This window comes from Ascaphus truei, chromosome 19, assembly GCF_040206685.1.
Source record: "Ascaphus truei isolate aAscTru1 chromosome 19, aAscTru1.hap1, whole genome shotgun sequence".
NCBI lineage: Eukaryota > Metazoa > Chordata > Amphibia > Anura > Ascaphidae > Ascaphus > Ascaphus truei.
Genome location: NC_134501.1, coordinates 25,202,482 through 25,222,475, shown reverse-complemented (window position 1 = coordinate 25,222,475; position 19,994 = coordinate 25,202,482). Strand labels below are relative to the sequence as shown.

At 46.2% G+C, this 19,994-nt stretch overlaps 1 protein-coding gene across 4 annotated transcripts in view; it reads right to left on the bottom strand.

The window, feature by feature from the left end:
- Positions 1 to 538: 538 nt before the first annotated feature.
- The window catches only part of RPGRIP1L (RPGRIP1 like), a 67,113-nt gene continuing 47,657 nt past the window's right edge, over positions 539 to 19,994 (bottom strand). For 2 of the 4 annotated variants that reach the window (XM_075576994.1, XM_075576995.1), the window contains exons 16-26: positions 19,768 to 19,919; positions 18,500 to 18,857; positions 17,396 to 17,607; positions 15,704 to 15,784; positions 14,535 to 14,612; positions 12,732 to 12,891; positions 11,893 to 11,975; positions 4,109 to 4,295; positions 3,242 to 3,326; positions 1,849 to 1,982; positions 539 to 1,392 (exon numbers count right to left, since the gene is read on the bottom strand). In XM_075576994.1, the coding sequence (XP_075433109.1) occupies positions 1,301 to 1,392; positions 1,849 to 1,982; positions 3,242 to 3,326; positions 4,109 to 4,295; positions 11,893 to 11,975; positions 12,732 to 12,891; positions 14,535 to 14,612; positions 15,704 to 15,784; positions 17,396 to 17,607; positions 18,500 to 18,857; positions 19,768 to 19,919 (1,622 nt within the window). In that variant the 3' untranslated portion in view covers positions 539 to 1,300. Of the gene's footprint in view, positions 1,393 to 1,848; positions 1,983 to 3,241; positions 3,327 to 4,108; positions 4,296 to 7,113; positions 7,153 to 11,892; positions 11,976 to 12,731; positions 12,892 to 14,534; positions 14,613 to 15,703; positions 15,785 to 16,360; positions 16,492 to 17,395; positions 17,608 to 18,499; positions 18,858 to 19,767; positions 19,920 to 19,994 lie in introns of those variants that run through there. The other 2 variants (XM_075576996.1, XR_012789157.1) reach the window with 2 other exon arrangements.

The window sequence follows — 19,994 nt, the reverse complement described above, 5'->3', positions numbered from 1 at the left end:
GCTGCTGGCTGAGTGAACCGGCGATTGCAGCGGGTGTCCCGCAGTTGAAGGAGACCCCACGCGGAGGGCTGGTGCGCCTCCAGTCTCCGCGATCCCGGAACGACACTTTTGTGTCTTCATTTCTTTTTTTTGTGTGGGGTATACGCGAGAATCCCTGTGAAGCTGCACTCTGCATCTGAGCCTACACACTGCTCTGGGTATACAACGCCCATAGTTTCTATGGAAATTGTGAGTGTGCATCCTCTGAAGAGTTTCTACCCATTTTTTTTCCATGCATTACCGTTGACTTGTGCGCCCTAAATTACTTCTGTGAAAATGTTCAGAATCAAACATGTATGCACATGTTTACTAAGCGGTGCTACGCCATGACACTTCCCGTTCACGTGAGCGGTCAGATGCATTACGCACCACTTAGTAAACATGTCTCTAAACGGCAGACATTGTGTGACCTGCCTGAGTGCTTCCACTTTACCACATATCCCAATTAGATTAGTAAATCCACGAAGGTCTCCGAGATTACAAAACACAATTCCTGCGCTTTACAGGTAGAAGATGAAGTCTTTTTATTGCATTAGTAACCCGTTCCAAAAATATAACTATAGAAAACAATAATTGGTCCTCGGATTCAAATCCTCTGGTTTGTACGGATACGGTGTCCAAGACAGGCAGCGGGTTTCACCCGATGGTAATGTAACTCCTTCCATGCCTTCATTCCTTCTATATTGGCAGAACAATACATAAAGCCACGCTTGCTGGGGATAGTGGAAAACCACTAACCCAGGGGGGCTCAGCTCCAGTCCTCAAGACCCCCCAACAGGTCCGTTTCAAAGACTGAGCCACTGATTGAGCCACCTGTGCTGAAGCAGGAACATCCTGAAAACCTGACGTGTTTTGGGCTTGACGGCTGGAACTGAGAACCACGGCACTAACCCCCTTCCCTGCCAGCAACCATCCCAACTGCGTGGTGTCTTAAGAAAACATAATATGCGATTTCTGTGGATCACATTTAAGATGGCTGTCTCTAGGATGTTTATATTTTCTGAGCAATAACATCAACTTTTAGCATTCCCTGAACTGCACTTTTCAACGATTACATATTTATTGAAGTACGTACACTTGGGAGAGAAGAATGAAATGTATGTGATAAAATGTGGCAACGGTTTCAGCCTGAACTACTAGATTAGATTCAACTTTATTACCCACGTATTAAAATGTCGGTGTTGAACGTGAGGCTGAAGAGATTCTGCTTGTGAACTAGAAAAGGTTCTGGAAGCCACTGGACATACAGTGCGTGGTCTTCTTAATCCCGCAACACCGACTGGAAAGCATCCACAGCTTCCACGCTCACGGTCATTTTACCGATCACCTGCCCGCCGGTCTGGGAGTCGTGAACTGAGACGGAAGCAGAAAGACGCGCATACTGTCAGCAGGAGCTGCATCCCACCGAGGAGTACAGACGGGAAGTCGGAGAGTTAAGGGAGAGGGGAGAGGTGACATTAGATGGTTTACACCCAGCCCAAGCCAAACTGGCATAGAAGAGGTTAAGGGAGAAGGGGGGAGAGAGATACATATCATACATATCAGCTCAACCCCCTTATAACGCTGTGTTTGGGGTCCAGATAATCACTTCGCGTTATACATTGCATTGTACAATAAAATATTTAAGATACCAATAATCGTGTTGTAAAGTATTCATAAATATGAAAATTGGGAGCCACGCTTGCATCGCGTTATAACGGGGTTGAGCTGTACATGCAGCAAGTGAAATAAAAGATTTGGTTAGGTGAATGTACCCGCCCGTGCTGAGTCTCACCATGAGATATATATGCCAAGCTTTGGGAAACTTACTGTCGATGGTTTGGTTGATGATATCTTTGCCGCTCTGTACGATATCGCCGAGGTTGATGTTGGCAAAGCCGACATCTTCACACTCGAGATCTTGTTCATCCTCCGGGGGGTCGCTCACCACCGTAATCTTCACGCTGACCGAGAGACCACGTGCCGGAGATTAGGAAGGCCACGCTTACCCTTCTCTACTCTTAAACATACTGATCAATCCTTTTCTATTGCTACAAAGCCCGAAATAAACACTTCAATCGCACAGGCCTCTGCCAATTCTAACTCAGAGATGACAGTGCGGCCATTTTAAAAGTGACCCAATGTTTGCAAATGTACCACACTACTGCAGTGTAAAGATAAAAGCAAGGAGAAGCATGAACTGGTTTGTTTAATTGCCTCCTTCCCAGCCAGTGCGCAATTTAACACCCAAGAGTGAAGGGGTTTCTGCTGTAAACCCCTCCTGGTCCCACTCGTACCCAAGGGGTTAAGAGCCCTTTAATTTGTATTTTTCCCCCTAAATAAAATCTTGGAAGGATTGTGTTGTTGCTCTGACAAAATGATTAATAGGGAATCTGTCCCACAAACCCTTTAGTGACCTGAGGTTGGATCACATCTAACCGCAGTAAAAACGTGGCTTCCGCTGTAAAATGTGGGAAAGCTGCCCCCTTGGGTAGCTTATGAAATGTAAGACAGGCTTTTAAGACACAGCAAGATGTATGTGTTCTTTAAACTGGGTTTCAACATCCAGGCGCTGGGGCCAAGTTTTTATTCTTCTCTTAAAACGTTTAATTGCAGCAGCTCTGCAAAAGATGCTTTGAATTAGTGCCTTGTGTAGCACTCGGTACTCATGTGCGGCTGAATTCAGGACATGGTGCATTTTGATGCGTCTTGGCAACACATCTCCAACTCTGATCAACTTGTAAAGATAACTGGCTTAGGGTTCTCAACAAACCTCAGAACTATATATATATTTAAAAGCATCTCTGTTGTATCGCAATCGAACCTAAAAAAGGTGCGAATCCTCACGCTCCATTGTGAGAAACACATTTCCATTATGGTCACATTTCAATACACCGTAATATAATCTGCCTTCCCCATATTTTTGGAGGGATTGTACATTTGAGGACAGCGCGTAAGATTATTTTATTTTTTGAGCCAATGTTGTCAGTGTGTGCATCACAGTGCAATAATAATACCGTAATAATAAAACCCTATCAATTATAAATGCTGCAGAGCTTACAATTGAATTGAATGGTTAATGTGGCGTGGATGGACCTGGGAGATTCTCACTACAGATGCAGTGTGTGTGTGTGTGTGTGTGTCACGAGTCGGGCACACTTGCCCGGCCACCGCCCAAGACCCTGTTAATTATCATCATCGCCGGAATAACAGAGGGAGTTACCTTGCGTTACCGGGTTTCGGGCCGTCCAGCGCAGACCGGATGAGGTCTCTCTTCGCTTGGTTGTTTTCTTTATCCACGTGAATCACTGCGGGGGACAAAATACATAGAAACCGTCTCGACTTTAACCCCAGAAAACAAGGTCGTCCTTTGGTGACATGCAGCCACCTCCGAGGTGCAATCCTGGCATGCAATCTGCACTCTACAGAAAGCCTGTGAGCGGAAGGAGGAATGCGTCGGTCACGGAAGAAGATACCCTCCAATGGGTTCCTACATTAATGCCGACTTTTTGCAGCGAATAAGCGACATCAAATGCCTCAAGAAATGTCCCTTGTCCAGTAGCTCGGCAGACAACTTAAGTTAAGAACGCAAGCTGTGATTAAACATCAAACCCCTTCGATATTACGCACTCTGCTGCAGTCCCTGCTTCAGCACAGGTGGCTCAATCAGAGGCTCAGTCGTAGACTGAGCCACCTGTGCTGAAGCTGGGATATCCTGAAAACTTGACCTGTTGAGAGGGGTCTTGAGGACAGGACTTGAGCACCACTGCAATAAATCCTCCTCCTGGGCCCACCATCCTAAATCCGAAAACAGAAGCTTGGTCTCCATAGCGCGGGTACCATGTTATATTACAGGTGCCGAGCATCTTGTTTAGTCATTCTAGTCTGAGTGGGTCGGTGAGTAAAGATGTCGCAGAAGTCATTATCCCCTGTGGTGCCTTACGCTGAGATATTCTGCACCAACTCTGCCACTAAAACCTACGGAAACTCGGTGATATTCCGCATGGTGCTATCTGGCGGAACCTCACTGAGGACCGCTCTGTGTCACTTCCGTAGCCCTCCCGTCTCGCGGTTTCCGTTGCTCGTGTACCTTTGCTGTAGTTGTAGTAAATCCGTTGCCCGCGTGTTGGTTTCTGAAGTGACACGGGGGTCTCCTCGGTGGGTAGGTTGCAGAATCTGTACTCTACGAACAGTCGCTGGATAGTGCCGTTCAGCACGATGTCCGAGTCGGCGTCCAGGCTCAGGGAGGTGATCTCAATGCAGATTTTTTCTGATGGCTATCGGAGGATGGAAGAATGGGTGATATAGTCATTAATTAGTGTGTCACTGGAAGCTAGTGACAAATATACTAAAGGACCATTGTTTATTTGGGTGTTTCCCTTTGCCATAAGGTGATGGTGACAGCAGGGACCTATATGGCATATCATATATGTTCCTGCTATCACAGGGTGTCCATCACACACCAGAGAACTTTGTCTCTCTCTCACTTCAGGGTAACAAAGTAACACAAACATGGAAGATACTCTTTGAGCCTCTAACACTGCAGGGTGACCAAGGCAAAAAGGATATATGACCCACTGCGTCCGGGCCTTCAGCCACAGGAGAACACTATAAAACTACAATAAAGGTGTTGAAAAAGAGAGTTGAAGGCACTTTGGGATGTAGCCTCTATCAACAGTACCATTGCAAGGGCAAGTAAAAACCTCCATGTAGGCAGAGCTGCCATCAGGTGGCATAGGGAGGCCCAGTTGACTGAACCCGGAAGTTGAGGGAGCACCCAGCTGAAAGGTAGCCCCTCCCTACCTCCCCCAACCCCACAGCATCCCCCCTTAAGCAGAAGTGGACCCGGGAATGCTGGTGGTGGCCTGCATGTAGGACAAGTGCCTGCAGTACTGGCATTACTCCCACTAGGTTATTGGTGGACAACTCCAGTCCTCAAGGGCCAACGGGTCAGGATTTCAGGATATCCCTTCTCCATCACAGGTGGCACCATCAGTGCTGAGCAGGGATATCCTTAAAACCTGATGGTGAGCCTTGAGGACTGGAGTTGGCCACTCTAGCCGTAGCACGTGACCGCTAGACCGCATACTCTCTGCTGTCAACAAACGAGACAACGCATCTGAATAAAGTGATTAACATGCATGGGCTATATACATTTCCTCACATCATTGTACTTTCTATGTTCAGAATTTACAGTTCGGGGTCTTCAGCTGAGAAGATTTATTTTTTTGTAACTGGGAACATTTGCCAACAATTAAGAACAATATCTTTACATTTAATTTGCTGCCGCCAGGGAGGTCCCAGAAAGGACTGGAAGTGTCCCCTCCCCATGACTCTGACGGAGAAATGAAGTGTATTTTTCGTGGTGCAGAATGACAACCTCCAGCGCAACAACGCACAGTTCTTCCATTGTTCTCTGCTATTTTCAAATGTCGGTTACGCTTTACTTCAAACACTGAAACTTCAGTGGTCCCCAGAGCTTGCACTTCTCTTTGATATTATCAGGATCGCTTTGAGACTATGGATGATTGAGGGTGTGTTGGTGTATAATGACACACACAGTGTCCCTGCGGTGGAATCACACGTGTTGACACGGCACAGAACGTGTCCCCGTGGGTGGAATCTCGCGTGTTGACACGATACTGGGAGCGGTAAGTCTGGCTACATCTGTAGCATCTTTACCCTAAATTTGTTTTTGATTTTTCCATGTGAAACATACTTTATCCTACAGGGTAACACCGTGAGACCACACAGAATACAACTGCTACCAGACTCTGCAGTATAGGAGCACAGCTGTAGAAATATAATCCTGCCTACAATGTATGTAAATAATATAGTATATGCATTGTTTGAAGCTCTTATAACACAGACGCTGTAGTGAGCGTTTCCTGAAACCTATGGAAATTGCCATTAAAAATGGTAAGGTGTTCGAATGCAACAAGAGGAAAACACTGACTGTTTCACAATCCTTGTTTTCTGTGCCCATGCTTAACATCGGAGACCCAAATCCTGAACGTGGCCAACTGCCTGTTATGTGGTACTATATACTATGATGTATATGTGCTATGCACTAATATGCAGTCACGTTATGTACTATACACTATGATGTATATGTGCTATGCACGAATATGCAGTCACGTTATGTACTATACACTATGATGTATATGTGCTATGCACGAATATGCAGTCACGTTATGTACTATACACTATGATGTATATGTGCTATGCACTAATATGCAGTCACGTTATGTACTATATACTATGATGTATATGTGCTATGCACTAATATGCAGTCACGTTATGTACTATACACTATGATGTATATGTGCTATGCACTAATATACAGTCACGTTATGTACTATATACAATGATGTATATGTACTATGCACTGATATACAGTCACGTTATGTACTATACACTATGATGTATATGTACTATGCATGAATATGCAGTCACGTTATGTACTATACACTATGATGTATATGTGCTATGCAGTCACTTTAACAATTACACAGGCACCTACAATACTCACAAAGCCGGAAAGGACGGATAAGACGTGGGGTTAGTGGGTTGTAGGTTTTAAACCATGGCACCCATCGGATGGGTCTGCCACGCATGTTTGTAATGGCAAAAGCACGATATCCTGCACTTATTTTTGGTGCGCACTTAATGAGACGTACAAACGTGCCATCTGCCTTCTTATTCCCCCTTCCTAGCATCAAAAAATAAACCCTCATGTCAAAGAGGTGTAACCGCCTTGTCCATCGCTGCGCAGGAAATGTAAGAAATTAACAACACGCGATCTCAGAAAGCCAGATAATGAAGGAAAAAAAAATATCAATATCTGCGCCCCAAATCAAAAGCGTGTTTGCGTGATACATACAGTAATCCCCACGCGTTCGTCTAGAAACAGACCCGGCTTTCATTTAACGGTGCAGCGTTGAACTATTGCAATAAGAGACTTTAAGTACATTTGCTTGAAAATGTCTTTATAATACAGCCTCAGAGTAAACACCCATTTAAAAACGCCATTTTTCACGGCTGTCAAGTCAACGGAATATTTGATGCGTGTAGGTTTCTCCTCTTCTATAAAAGAAACATTTCCTTTCATCATGTAACCCTTAGACACGTTAACTAAAAAAAAAAAAAAATCTGAATATTTCAATAGTCATCTTTTATTCTGCACACCGCTCATGGAAATTTCACTGGGGCGGGGAGGGGATTTCACATTTCTCTGTCGCAATGCACACAGGTAGGGGACTTCAGCTGGCAATATTGCCACGATTAGCATAGTTTGATGAAATATTTAAAAGGATTTTTTTATATTTATTTTATTACTAGAAAACCTTCTCTATCAAAGACTGCCCGATGCCATTATGGTGTCAGTCTTTCGCTAGAATATGCTTTTCATATTCAAATTTGAAAACAGACTGATGAAAGCGTGCACGGTTTGCAAGTAATACCCGCCTGCAGTTCTTGTGCGTAAAGAAAATTAATGTATTCTAGTTAACTTAACCCCTCCAGTACTGCGGGAGCTGCAACAGTTAAATATCCCCCCATATGCATTTGTAAAAGTTTGTGTTTTTTAAGGTGCTGTTGAAATCGGTCCCGGGAGCTTTTAAACATTGTAAAACGCTCATTATCATGGCGGCCCAGCCCAAAATCTACCTCCTAAAAGAAGCATCCGACGTTTTATGCCTCTGCTACAAAGTCCAGATGCAAGAACGGAACACTTGGATTGTAAGTTCTTTGGGTCAGGGACTTCTGTTGCCATTTACCCGTTGCACTTATTCCCATTGTGTGTAATGTATTTACCTCCTACTGTGATGATGTAAGGCGCTGCGGACACGGCTGGCGCTAAATACATACAAAGATACGTAGTTACATACAGTGATAGGGGAGGTTGGAAAAAAGACCTGCGCCCACTGAGTCCACCCTATGTTACACTTAGACGACTCTGGAAAGCGCAGAGATTTGTTTTACCTGCGTACTGCTTAAATGACACACACACACAGACACACAGACACACAGACACACAGACACACACTATATATTTCACATTCTACTCAAGTACATCGAAACCGAACTGAAAATGTTGTATATATTAAAGTAGCAATCCCGCCTAACTGCAGCAGGGAAGCTGGGAGGTACACAGAGTTGAACTGTGCTATTTTCAGCTCCTCCCCTCAATTACCGACATATTTACTGGTGAAGTTACTGGTTTTAAATGGATTTAAATTGCCGTCAGCGGCTTGATATTTGGTCAGATCTGCAAGATCTGGTGGCCATTTTGTTTCCCCTGGTGGGACCTTTAACACCGGTGTGCGTCTCAGGCACTGGTGGGTGGGGCTGGGGGTGGAGGGTAGTTAGAGCTGGAGTTGCTGGTTTAATATAAGGCGCATGTTAAATCACCATCCAGTCGTCTCCGGGACATCGTTGAATGCAGGAGTGCTTAACTCCAGACATCAGGACCCCCCAACAGGCCAGGTTTAAAGGATATCCCAGCTTCAGCACAGGTGGCTCAATCAGTCCCTGCTTCAACACAGGTGGCTCTTTGACTGAGCCACGGATTGAGCCACCTGTGCTGAAGCTGGGATATTCTTAAAACCTGACATTTTGGGATGTCTTGAGCACCGGAGTTGAGCGCCCCATGTCTAATAAACGGTAAGAAACAGGACAACCAAATGTAACGCGGCTGTGTCTTTCAAGAGTTTAATCCCTTTCTAACGTCTGTCTGGTGGTGAATTAAGTCCATTACAAAAATGACAGAAGAAAGGCCATGCAAAGTAGTCCGATCCAACATACGTACGTGAGATCTATCTTTTACAAGACAAGTGAATTACATGCAAATTTGTATATGCGTCGTCAAAAATAGATTTTACTAACGTACGGTATCCATCACTACCATGTTAAAATTCAAAATTATGCTACTTGGCAAGGTAATGAAATACACTCAGGATAAAGTGAAGAATACAATGCGTGTGTGTCCAACTCCCCAGCGCCAGATAAATGTCATTATTCGGAGAGTTACATATATCCGGCATAATTAGAGTGAAAAATGGGACGTTATCTTGATGAATGTTCCCTCTCCGGTATTTTAAAAGATTCATAAATATTTAAAACAGTTCAAGTATTTCAGAAGGTGATGAAGCGGAGGAGGGCGGCTATGGCAAGGCAGAATTATGGAAGTGTTTTATGAACAAAATGGTTTTAAATCAGCCTGACAAACTCAACTGGGATCCCGATGTCCCTTTCGAAATTAATTTGTCAAGTGTTTAAAGAGGCGCAGATCTGAACGGAGGTTTCCACTTAGAAGATTCTTCTCTCGTAACAGATAAGGAGGGATCGTGGATGTAATATAATTAGAGACGCATTTTACATTGAATAATAATGTCGATGTTGAATAACGAGATGAAATTTGCACCAGTTTTCAGTTGCAATTATTTATGTAGAGGGGTTGTGTGTGTGTCTATACTGTATATCATATAGCACTTTTTTCTCCCATTGGGACTCAGAGCACGTCACAATTACAGTACAGCGTGCGGTACGCAGCACATAGGAATGTTACAGACGCAGTCTCTGCCCCGCAGAGCTTACAATCTATGTGTTTGGTGCCTGAGGCACAGGGAGATAAAGTGACATGCCCAAGGTCACAAGGAGCCGACACCGGGAATTGAACCAGGTTCTGGATTGATACTCAGTGTCAGTGTCTTTACTCACTGAAGCACACACACATACACACAGACACAGACACACACATGCATCGAGTAATGCTTTCTAATGTGTTTAAGTTTCTCAAACTCTTCTTTCTCCGCCTGAACACATCCATTCCTTTCCAGCTCATAAGCAGTATTCTATTTCAGACGGATTGAAAATGCTCCTGCAATTTGTACATATCCTTCTCAAAATATAAGGCGGCATTTAAAAAGAGGCCATCCACCCGAACGAACGGCCATTTTGTTATACAGGATTGGAATCAGGGGGTCCCCGAGAACCAAACCCCACTATTTTTAACTCGAGATACATACTGCTGAATTTACTGGGATTTAAATTGCCGTCCATGAGGAAGCCACCACCGACGATGTTGCAGCTTCCTATTGGCCTGCGATTCTGCAGCCATTTTGTTTCCCCAGAAGGAGATTTAAAGCCAGTAACATCATCGGTAAGTATCTCGGGAATCAGGGGGGTCCCCAAAACAGTGGGGTTCGGTTCAGGGGGACCCCCTGGTTCTCACTCTCTAAAAAAAATTGGGGTACAAAAAAACATGACATTAAGGGGAAAAAAAGGAATAAATGGAATAAGTTACAAAAAGTGATATTTCTGCTAAAGAAGAGGATTGGTGTGAATGCAGTCGCTCTTCGCCCCTTTGCCTTAAGAGAGGCCTGCGACATGCTCCGTTTAACCCATCACTGACTGCAAGAAATGCGTCTGGAAGTCGAAGTTTGCTGCTCTTAAAATCAATGTATTATGCATTCACTGGAGAATGTTCAGGGCCGTTTACTCAATGGCATGAAACATTCATCAGGCGATGTGTCTGTGCGCTCAGCAGTGTCTGTCCTTCTGTTCCAGGGTCATTACTATGCCTTAAACAGGGGGGCTCAACTCCAGTCCTCAGGACCCCCCCAACGGGTCAGGTTTTCCGGATATCCCAGCTTCAGCACAGGTGACTCAGAGACTGAGCCACTGATTGAGCCACTGTGCTGAAGCAGGGATATCCTGAAAACGTGACCTGTTGGGGGTCTTGCAGACTGTAGTTGAGAACCCTGGCCTTAAAGCTGTTCTTACGAGGGAGGATGGGGGGGGGGGGGAGAAGCAGTCACCCTTAGTAATTCTGACACACGCACGCACCACCCCCCCCCCCCCCCCCCCCGGTTCCGTCAGACCTTCCATATTGGTTAGTAGGGAGAAGCAGCATGGCACGCGCTGCTACCGACTCTGATTTATTGTCGCTAAACTGTATGTGTGTGTTAATTATCACACCATAACACAGCGGGGGAGACATGTTAATGACAGAGAGAGAGAGAGTCGTAAATGTTGAGAAGAAGAAAAAGAAAATGAGTCATTTTGATGATTATTAATACGCTGATCATTGTTGTTGTTGCATGTGCCGGGTTTATATGGCCGCTGGGCTTCTCCCGAGAAAGCAAGCGCAAACCCGTGTTAGAAAAACAAAATGGCGACACGGCTGTGCGACTGGATTGGTCATTTGGCTTTCAACTTCTTGAGCCAATATTTACAAAACCCCCTATTTTATTATTCATGAGTTCCCCCTGTACGCACCCCTCTGTGCTGAACGTCCTGCTGCACACAGCCTTCATTTCACTGGGAAAGGACCTGCAGGCACCATATGCTGACCAATTCCTAGGCACTGCGAGCGCTCATGTGCAGGTCATTACCCAGAATCCCTGGCTGCAGTGCTAAGAGATAACGGGGAAGGGCAGAGTCGCAGACCTGTCTGAGACATGCGAATGTGCTCACAAGGGGTATTTTTATTTACGCTACAATGTGCGACAGACAAGGGGTTAAAACAGCATCTGCACCATGGAGACATCTAACTGAGCGAGTATAGTTAGTAGAAAGCAGAGTTATCACCTAGGACAGGGGCGGCCAACTCCGGCCCCGAAGGGCCACCAACAGGTCATGTTTTCAGGATATCCCTGCTTCAGCACAGGAAGTGCAGTCATTATGACTGAGCCACCTATGCTGAAGCAGCAATATCCTTAAAACCTGTCCTGTTTGGGGGTCTTGAGAACCCCTGCCTGATTCCATATTACTGCGGCATGGCACCATATTGTAAGGTGTGCACTACTTGGAGCCCCTATCTCTGTACACCTCGCAGCCGGGCATGAGAAGAGGACACACAGTTCCACTCACTGGCTTCACGTCTTTGGAGATGGGGATGACGCAGTCATCGCTGTCTGTCGCCGATTCATTTCCATCCGTTGTCTGTTTTCCGTCTGATAAGAGATGAGAAGTATGAGATGGTAACCCAGATCAGCCACCATAAGGTCTCGCCAGTGATCACAGATCATCGGGATGGTTTCATACAACTGGAAGGGGTTTCTCGAGATGGATATACCAAGTGTATAGGATAGAAAAGGGTAAGACTGAAGTCACCCAGTAACCCAAAGAACCTACTATCCCATTAAGTATGTCACTCATCACAAGGCAGCACAGAATGTCAAGTATATGAAGTTTGTCCCTCAATCAAAGAGTGACACAGAGAGCAGGACCACTGGTAAATGAAACATGTCTCTTCAGAGCCAGTTGGCCATCAAATTCTGCTCGATGGCGGAGGAGGAATGAGCCATCGTCTGGCCCATACACATTGCTTCTAGCACGCCATAGGGACCCAAACACAGAAGGAAACTATGACCCTCGTCACCACAGGTTGAAGTGACACAGAGACAGGCACATGGTAAAATAAGAGTGTGAGATGGTATCTATTTGGTAAATAACACTGGGACAGTCCTTTTGCTCTTACAGAAAAAAAGGCCCTTGCATGCAGAAAGGGCATGTGATACGCTGACTCTGTGCGACACTGCCCCTGTTTAATGACTAACCAACCCCCATTACCTCCCATAGTGGCACAATAACAGAATTTGGCACAATGATGCTGTGTATCATCACACTAGCAATGAACAGAGATGCTCGGTACTCATGATTCAGCACCACAGAGAGTTTACTGGCTGCCATCTGGAGCCTGGTCTTACCTTCCAACTCTTCAGTAACTTCCGTTTCATCTTCTGACGTCTCGTAGCTCTGGTTTTCCAGCTGGCCCTCGGACAGCTCGGAATCCTCCCCTTTACCCCGCTGGACTTCTTCGGCTAGCTCTCCGAGTTCTGTGTCCTCTGCTGGTTTAACTCGTACCACCTCAAAACAAGACAAGGAAAGGAAGAAGCATTATTCCTTCCATCTACCGAGGGAACCAAGAATTTGGACCCATCAATTCAATGGTCCTTTGCAGAACCAGAACTTTCGAGGTTCTTCAAGTGTACAAAACCCCTTGGGCCTCCCATGTGAGCATCTAGAAACACCAAATGAGTTGCCAGCTCAACACCGCTTACATTTCCAGGGTCAGATACAAGACGGACACAACATGTCTGTATTTTAACCTGCGTTAATAATAACATCTTATTCTTGTATAGTGCTGACAGTACATCAGTGCTGTACATATTTTGCAGCGCTTACAAACTCATTTTGGTGTCTGAGATACAGGGAGACAAACGGACGTGCCCCGGGTCACAGGGAGAGCCGACACTGGGGTTCAAACCCACTTCAAAGGCTGTGTTCTTAGCTAGTCCCTCACACCACCTCACCCCAGACACGGTGCTACCCTTCCTGTTCTGACCACTTGTTGCCCTATTTCTATTAATGTTATGTCCCAGACGCTTGAATTATCCAAATACTGCACGTCTGAAACAAACAAACAAACAAACAAACCGCTCATATGAATGGGACCTGTCAGCTGCCTTAATATTCACCTGCAGCTCCTGTGAAGAAAAACTAGTCATGTCAAATAGCTGACAAGGAGAAAATAAAACGTGTGTGGGCAGCAATAGGAAATAACGAAAGAGTGTGAGCACCTATCACCGTGTGTACAACGTACAGCAATGTATCAATAAAATAATGTCTCGGAGTTATCAGTGGCGGAGAACCAGAAATGCGACATACAATGTGTGTATATTGTAAACCAAGTCGTCGTGGTCACGCAGAACCACAATGGCAAATTTAGGTAAAAGATCAATGAATCACTGCTCACCAATAAACACTGACCTGAGCGTACAGTTTTACAGTTGTACTACACAGTGTGTTCAGCGTTACAATGTGTTACCGGTAACGGACAGAGAAGTGGTTCCAAAAACATCAGATGTCACATTTTAAGTGAATAATTAAAGAACACTGTATGCTTGTTTTTTTTTGTAGGGCTGAAGCACGGGGTCTCTGGAGCTGAACCGCGTTGATTTTAGCTCGGGGGACCCCCTGCTTCCTGATACTTACCTATGCAGGTGCTGTCGGTATCTGTGTGCAGTTTAAAGCTCCTGTGTCATGTGGGCCAATAGGAAGACACAAGCGACGATGTAACGGCTTCCTATTGGCCCGCAGGACACGGGACTTTTAAACCACCTTTTTGTGAACTCAGCTGGGGCTCCTACCGGCAGCACCTACAGAGGTAATTATTTCGGGAAGCAAAGGGTCTCCGAGGCTGAAATCAACGCTGCTCAGCTCTGGAGACCCTCTGCTTCAAACCTATTAAAAACTTTCTTTTAAAACATTCTGTCCTCGGAGTGCCGATTTAATATACAGTTTTCAATGCTCAGTGGAATGAAAAATGTGTCTGACTGGAAGAATGAATAAGATACAGCCACTGCAATAAGGAATGTGTTAATCTCACAGCAACAGAATAAAGCCCCCAAACTTTACAATACAGTTATTCCTACACTAATACTTATATGCATAGTATATGTATGTACAGAAACCGTGTGCCGTGTTACCCATGATTTGCCCATACGTACCTCGGGGATATTTAAGATGGTTACAGGATTTTTCATCGTTTTCGAGGTTTCTTCATCCACAGTTTGACCGATGGGATTCTGTAATCCCACAGAAAGGAAAATGACCGATAAATGATAAATATCATTATCAGCTGCACCGGGGTCACGGTAAGGGTACAAGTTGAACTAAACTCCCTCCAATAATTACAGCCTCCACTGCACAAATAAACACATTATAGTGTGGCGCTGGAGCTCAGTAACCGAGGCGATAAGAATCTGTCATTATTGAATGTACAAGTCCTGCTCCTTGTGTTCTCAAACAGAAAACACTTTGCCTGGGGGAACCGGTTAATTTTAAGAGGGACTTGCTGTTCTAAGGCAGGGGTGGTCAACTCCAGTACTCAAAACCTCCCAACAAGTCAGGTTTTAAGGATATCCCTGCTTAAGCACAGGTGGGGTGCAGTCTTCGACAGCCACTGTTTGGCCACTGTGACAGGACCTTAACCCCAGTCTAAAAAGGGCTCAAAATAGAAAGCCTGTATCTGGCCGAGTCCAGCAAGGAGCTGGTTAATTGCAGCTACAATTAGCCAGTCTCCACCCGGCTCATCAGTCAGAAAAGCCTCCTGCTTAAACTGCAGGGGATCTCTCGCACTGAGGAAGTGTGTGCTGCCAGAGAGAGGTCCCAGGGAACAAGACCCTCTATTCCAGGACACAGCGGACTCTGCAATCTGCCAGAGGAATCACCCCTGGAAACCCAGACCCACGACTGCGGGAAAGAGTACCCTGATACCTGGTACTTCTTTGAGCTTTGGGGCGAGAGGTTGGCAGGAGGCCTAGCCTCCCAGCCCTGCAGATAGGGAGTGGGAAGTGTGACTTAGCCCTTACAAAGAGATAGGCTGATTTATTTATTTCATTGTACGCTGTATTGTTTGAAGCTACGGGTTGAGTAAAAGACCAGGTTTATTTTTCCCAATATATGTCGCCCTGGTTATACTTCTGCACTCGTCTCCTACAGCCACCTGTGCTGAAGCAGGGATAGCCTTAAACCTGACCGTTTGGGGGGGAAGGTCTTGAGGACTGGCGTTGAGCATCCCTGTTTTAAGTCATACCAAGAAAATCAGTTTGCCAAAGTGACATTAAATTGGATGTCACATCCATGAAATCCCCAGGGGGAAGGACTGAGACCGTACCAGATTCTGTATGGTGGAGTCAACAAAGGAGACCTTTTTGTCAGCTGCAGGCTTCCGTTGTCTGGGTTTCGGCTTTGGTGCCTACAAACAAAAAATAAGGCCGGAGGATGTGTTAACGCTCCGGGATGTTGGACATCGAAAAACAAACGTTTAATCCAGTGGTTCTCAACTCCAGTCCTCAAGACCCCCCCAACAATTCAGGTTTTAAGGATATCCCTGCTTCAGCACAGGTGGCTCAATCAGTGGCTCAGTCTTCGACTGATTGAGCCACCTGTGCTGTAGCTGGGATATCCTTAAAACCTGACCTGTTTGGGGGGGAGGGAGGGGCTTGAGGACTGGAGCTGTGACGGAACTGCTGTGCAATGCCCCAGCCTTTTCTACCATGTAAGAAGACGAAGATTGGGTATACTCGGTGTCAAAGTATTCTAACTCGTTTTGTGCACACCGACACCTCGAACCCTTACTCCCTTTTTACAGACGAGCTGCACGTACTGGGCTCAAGTATATGATTTGGGGGCGTTTAGTGTATTATAGGTCTGGGTGCTTCCCAGATATGGTTTCAACAGATAAAATAAACTAAGGTAATATTCACCATCAATACACTGAAATGAATGGGTTTCATGAACTTGGTACGCCAGCGATTGAGATCTGACCTACTCTGGGAACGTCCCTGTGCCTCCGGGATTGAAATGATGCATCTCATTTATGGAGGATTGTGTCGCATTTTACCAATCTCCTGCCAAAAGGAAAGTTGCTTTTCCAGCTGCTGCTGCTGCGGTTAAGATGTGCTGGTGTGGAAGGGAGAGTAGGGACAGTCAGCACAATGTGTAGGGCAGATGTGATCAGCTCCAACAGCCCTTAATGAGCTGTATTTATTGACACTAACTCGTTCCTCTCTGGGAGAAACTGTAACGCGGGCTTGGAGCAAAGGACAGGAGGAGGTTTGTCTTAGTACAGTTTCCACTAGTTGGTTATTACATCTGGGGTGGGAAACTCCAGTCCTCAAGGGCCCCCCCCAACAGGTAGGGGTTTAAGGATATCCCTGCTTCAGCACAGGTGGTGCAGTGAAAGACTGAGCCACTGATTGAGCCACCTGTGCTGAAGCAGGGATATCCTTAAAACCTGAACTGTTTGGTGGATCTTGAGGACTGGAGTTGGCCAACCCTGATTAAGTCTAATGGTGCCGTTCTGGCAGTTTTCAACTGAAAATTCCATACAGGTCAACTTTTTAGCCGAAAATGGGCCAATTACCCCCAAAGGATTTTACCGGGGAGATAGAAGCAAATCTACCAGGTAGTTCAGGGGTGGGAAACTCCAGTCCTCAAAAGCCACCAACAGGTCAGGTTTTCAGGATATCCCTGCTTCAGTTCCTGCTTCAGCTTAGGTAGCTCAATCAGTGGCTCAGTCTTCGGCTGAGTCACTGATTGAGCCACCTGTACTGAAGCAGGGATATCCTGAAAACCTGACCTGCTGCTCGTCCTTGAGGATGGGAGTTGCCCAACCCTGTTCTAGATCCACACAACAAATACTGCACATATTACAAGTTGTGTGTGTTAATGTGGATGGCCTGTAATATCAGTGTCATACAATGGGACTAAGAAAGGGTCGTAATGAGCATTCTAGCCTTGTGCCTGTAGCTGTCTGCATCCGGGTAATGACCTGGCTCTTTATCAGCCGGGACACATGACTTACAGCAGGGGCAGGTGTTACAGATCTCTGTGTAGGAGCCGGTATTTCCTCCTCTTTGAGTAATCGGACGGGGATTGGCACTTCTTTTGGCAAATCGTCCAGTAACGGTCCTGTTAGGACGGAGCCTCTGGGTGGGAGATATGTGTACTTCCACTTCAGTGTCACTTTTATGATACCGTTGGCACGGCCATTAAAATCGGTCAGCTCAAATGTACCTGAGAAAACAACAACAGGGAGAGAGTGGGTGACATCCCTTTGCCGGCAGGACCAATTGCTTTGTATCCATTATATAAGACCATGGCTGCACGGTTTAGATCAGGGCTTTTCAACTGGTGGCCCCGTGGGCCAAATGCGGCCAGCAAAGGATCTTGAAGTGGCCTCTTAAGACTGCCTGCTTCTTCTCATTTCATTATAGTTGCTGATGTATCCAAGTGCCATTTGGTTCACACCAAAACCCGAGCTTAGGTCTAACTATACATATATTTCGTACAAATGTTAAAGATGATTATACTTCAACTTGTCTCAAGCATTTATAAAGTATTTAAATATATCCCACATTATATTACGATACACGTGGCTTTTCTACTGCTCATTTAGTTTCGGCTCCGACCCCCCTTCGGAATGGGTTGGCGAGCCATGGTTAGAGCAGCGGTGCGCAAACTTTTCAGTCTGCGCCCCCCTGCCTGCTCTGCCCCCCTCCTTACCTTGTCTCCGACATTCTGACCCCACGAAGTCACTTGACGTCACGTTGCCATGGCAACGCAGCGTCATGTGGCCCCGCGGCGCCTTGGTGCCTTGGCGCTGTGTCTCCAGAAGCCGTCGGAGATAAGGCAAGGGGCCTTACAGAGGCCTCGCACGCGCTCCCCGGCATTTAACTGAAATGCTTTGGGGGAGAGCGCGGGGTCCCTGTAAGCGCCGCACGCCCCGCAGTTTAGATGCTTAAATCCGGGAAACCAACTGATCTCAAACATGTAGGAAATGGGAAGAACTCATTGCAAAGTGCATGCACAAAGTCCCTGATGGACATACAACCCGGAGGCCGGTTCTCCCGTTGAAATGCTAAACCAGCCCGCTCCTGGTTTGAACTGGAGCTTTTTGAGGTCTCACCTGAAATGACTTTGTCGTGGGCGAGGGAGAGCAGCGGCACGCTGGCTTTCCCAACGTACGCGTCGCTCGTCTCCTGGTCGTCAAAGACGTAAAGGGTGAGGGCTTTGGATTTCAGGTACTGGTCCAGGTCGGCGGTCATCGGCACCGGGAAGCACATGTGGTCTTCAAACTGCGGGTCGTTGCTGCTGGGGATGATGGGCGTGTAGTGATCAGCAAAGTCAAAGAAGGTGTAGGCCGTGTAGGGGCTGGGCTGCTGGCCGCTGCCTCCGGCCAGCAGGTTGTTGCAGCTTTTTATGGTGATGTGCAACTCGTTGAGGTTCCCGTCTGCAGAGGGATCCGCTGGGACGGCGCTGAGTGACTGCGGGGACAGAGACGCAATAGGAATAAACGCATTTGGGGTCACAGGATGTTCTGGATTAAATACTGCTATTGTCTCTGTAAATTTAGCGTTACTGGATCCTTCAACAATCTCCCCCTATTTATTTACGACATTGGAACCAGGGGTTTCTTTGAGCTGAACCCCACGATTTACAGATGCAGGGACCCCCTGGTTTCTGAGATACTTACCGGTGACGTTTCCGGATTTAAAAACTCTTGTTTACATTTTTGTTTACCCTCCATGGTAAACAAAATGGCCGCCAAATCTTGTGCCAATGGGAAGCCGCAACATCATCGGTTGCGGCTTCCCAATGGGCAGCCATTTTAAACCCGTTGAAAAACCAGGAAGTAATTCCCAGTAACTTCACTGGTATCTCAAGAACTCTGCTCAGCTCTGGAACCCCCACCCCAAAAAAGAGGGAATAGTAAGAGTTAGGGGGGGACTGCTGCTTTCCCTTCGTTTGATCTCATGGAAAATAGACATTTCCCATGAATATATTGCAAGGCCCTTTGTCACATCTTAGGTTTTCCCAGCCAATGGAACACGAGGCCTCCAGGCAAAGATGGGCCGATTGCAGAGCTCGTTAGCGCTGGTTATAAGGAGAACGGGCTGGGAGAATGCAGAGAACAATGTACAGGGAGGAAGGATCCCTAGGAAGTATGGGGGTACAGAGACGTAGAAGAGAGACACTGGGGTACAGGAGGCAGAGAGACAAAGAGAGTGGAAACCAAGAAACAACATACAACAGGTTTCATTGGATATACTGGTACTGGTACTGAAAGCAATGGGATGTGTGTGTTGAAGCATGTTTGTTGTCTCAGTATCGCACTTATACACGGAGAGTCGGAAAAGAACCACCAAGAACTGGCTCCCTTTTTCTTGCTTTTACCTGATTTTTTTGCTCTGTTCCTTTCAGGTTGGATGTGATGTATCCCAGGGCCTTGGCTCTCTCCTTGTACAGCCGTATGGCTTGCTCCATAGGGACTCGTAACCTGATCCAATACTCCACGGTGCCGTAATTCTGAACGTCACCATGGAGCCCTGAAATAAACAACGCTTGGGTCTGTAGCTGGTGTTAAACTCTCTTCCCCTGTTTGTCACAGCTCTAGAAACCAA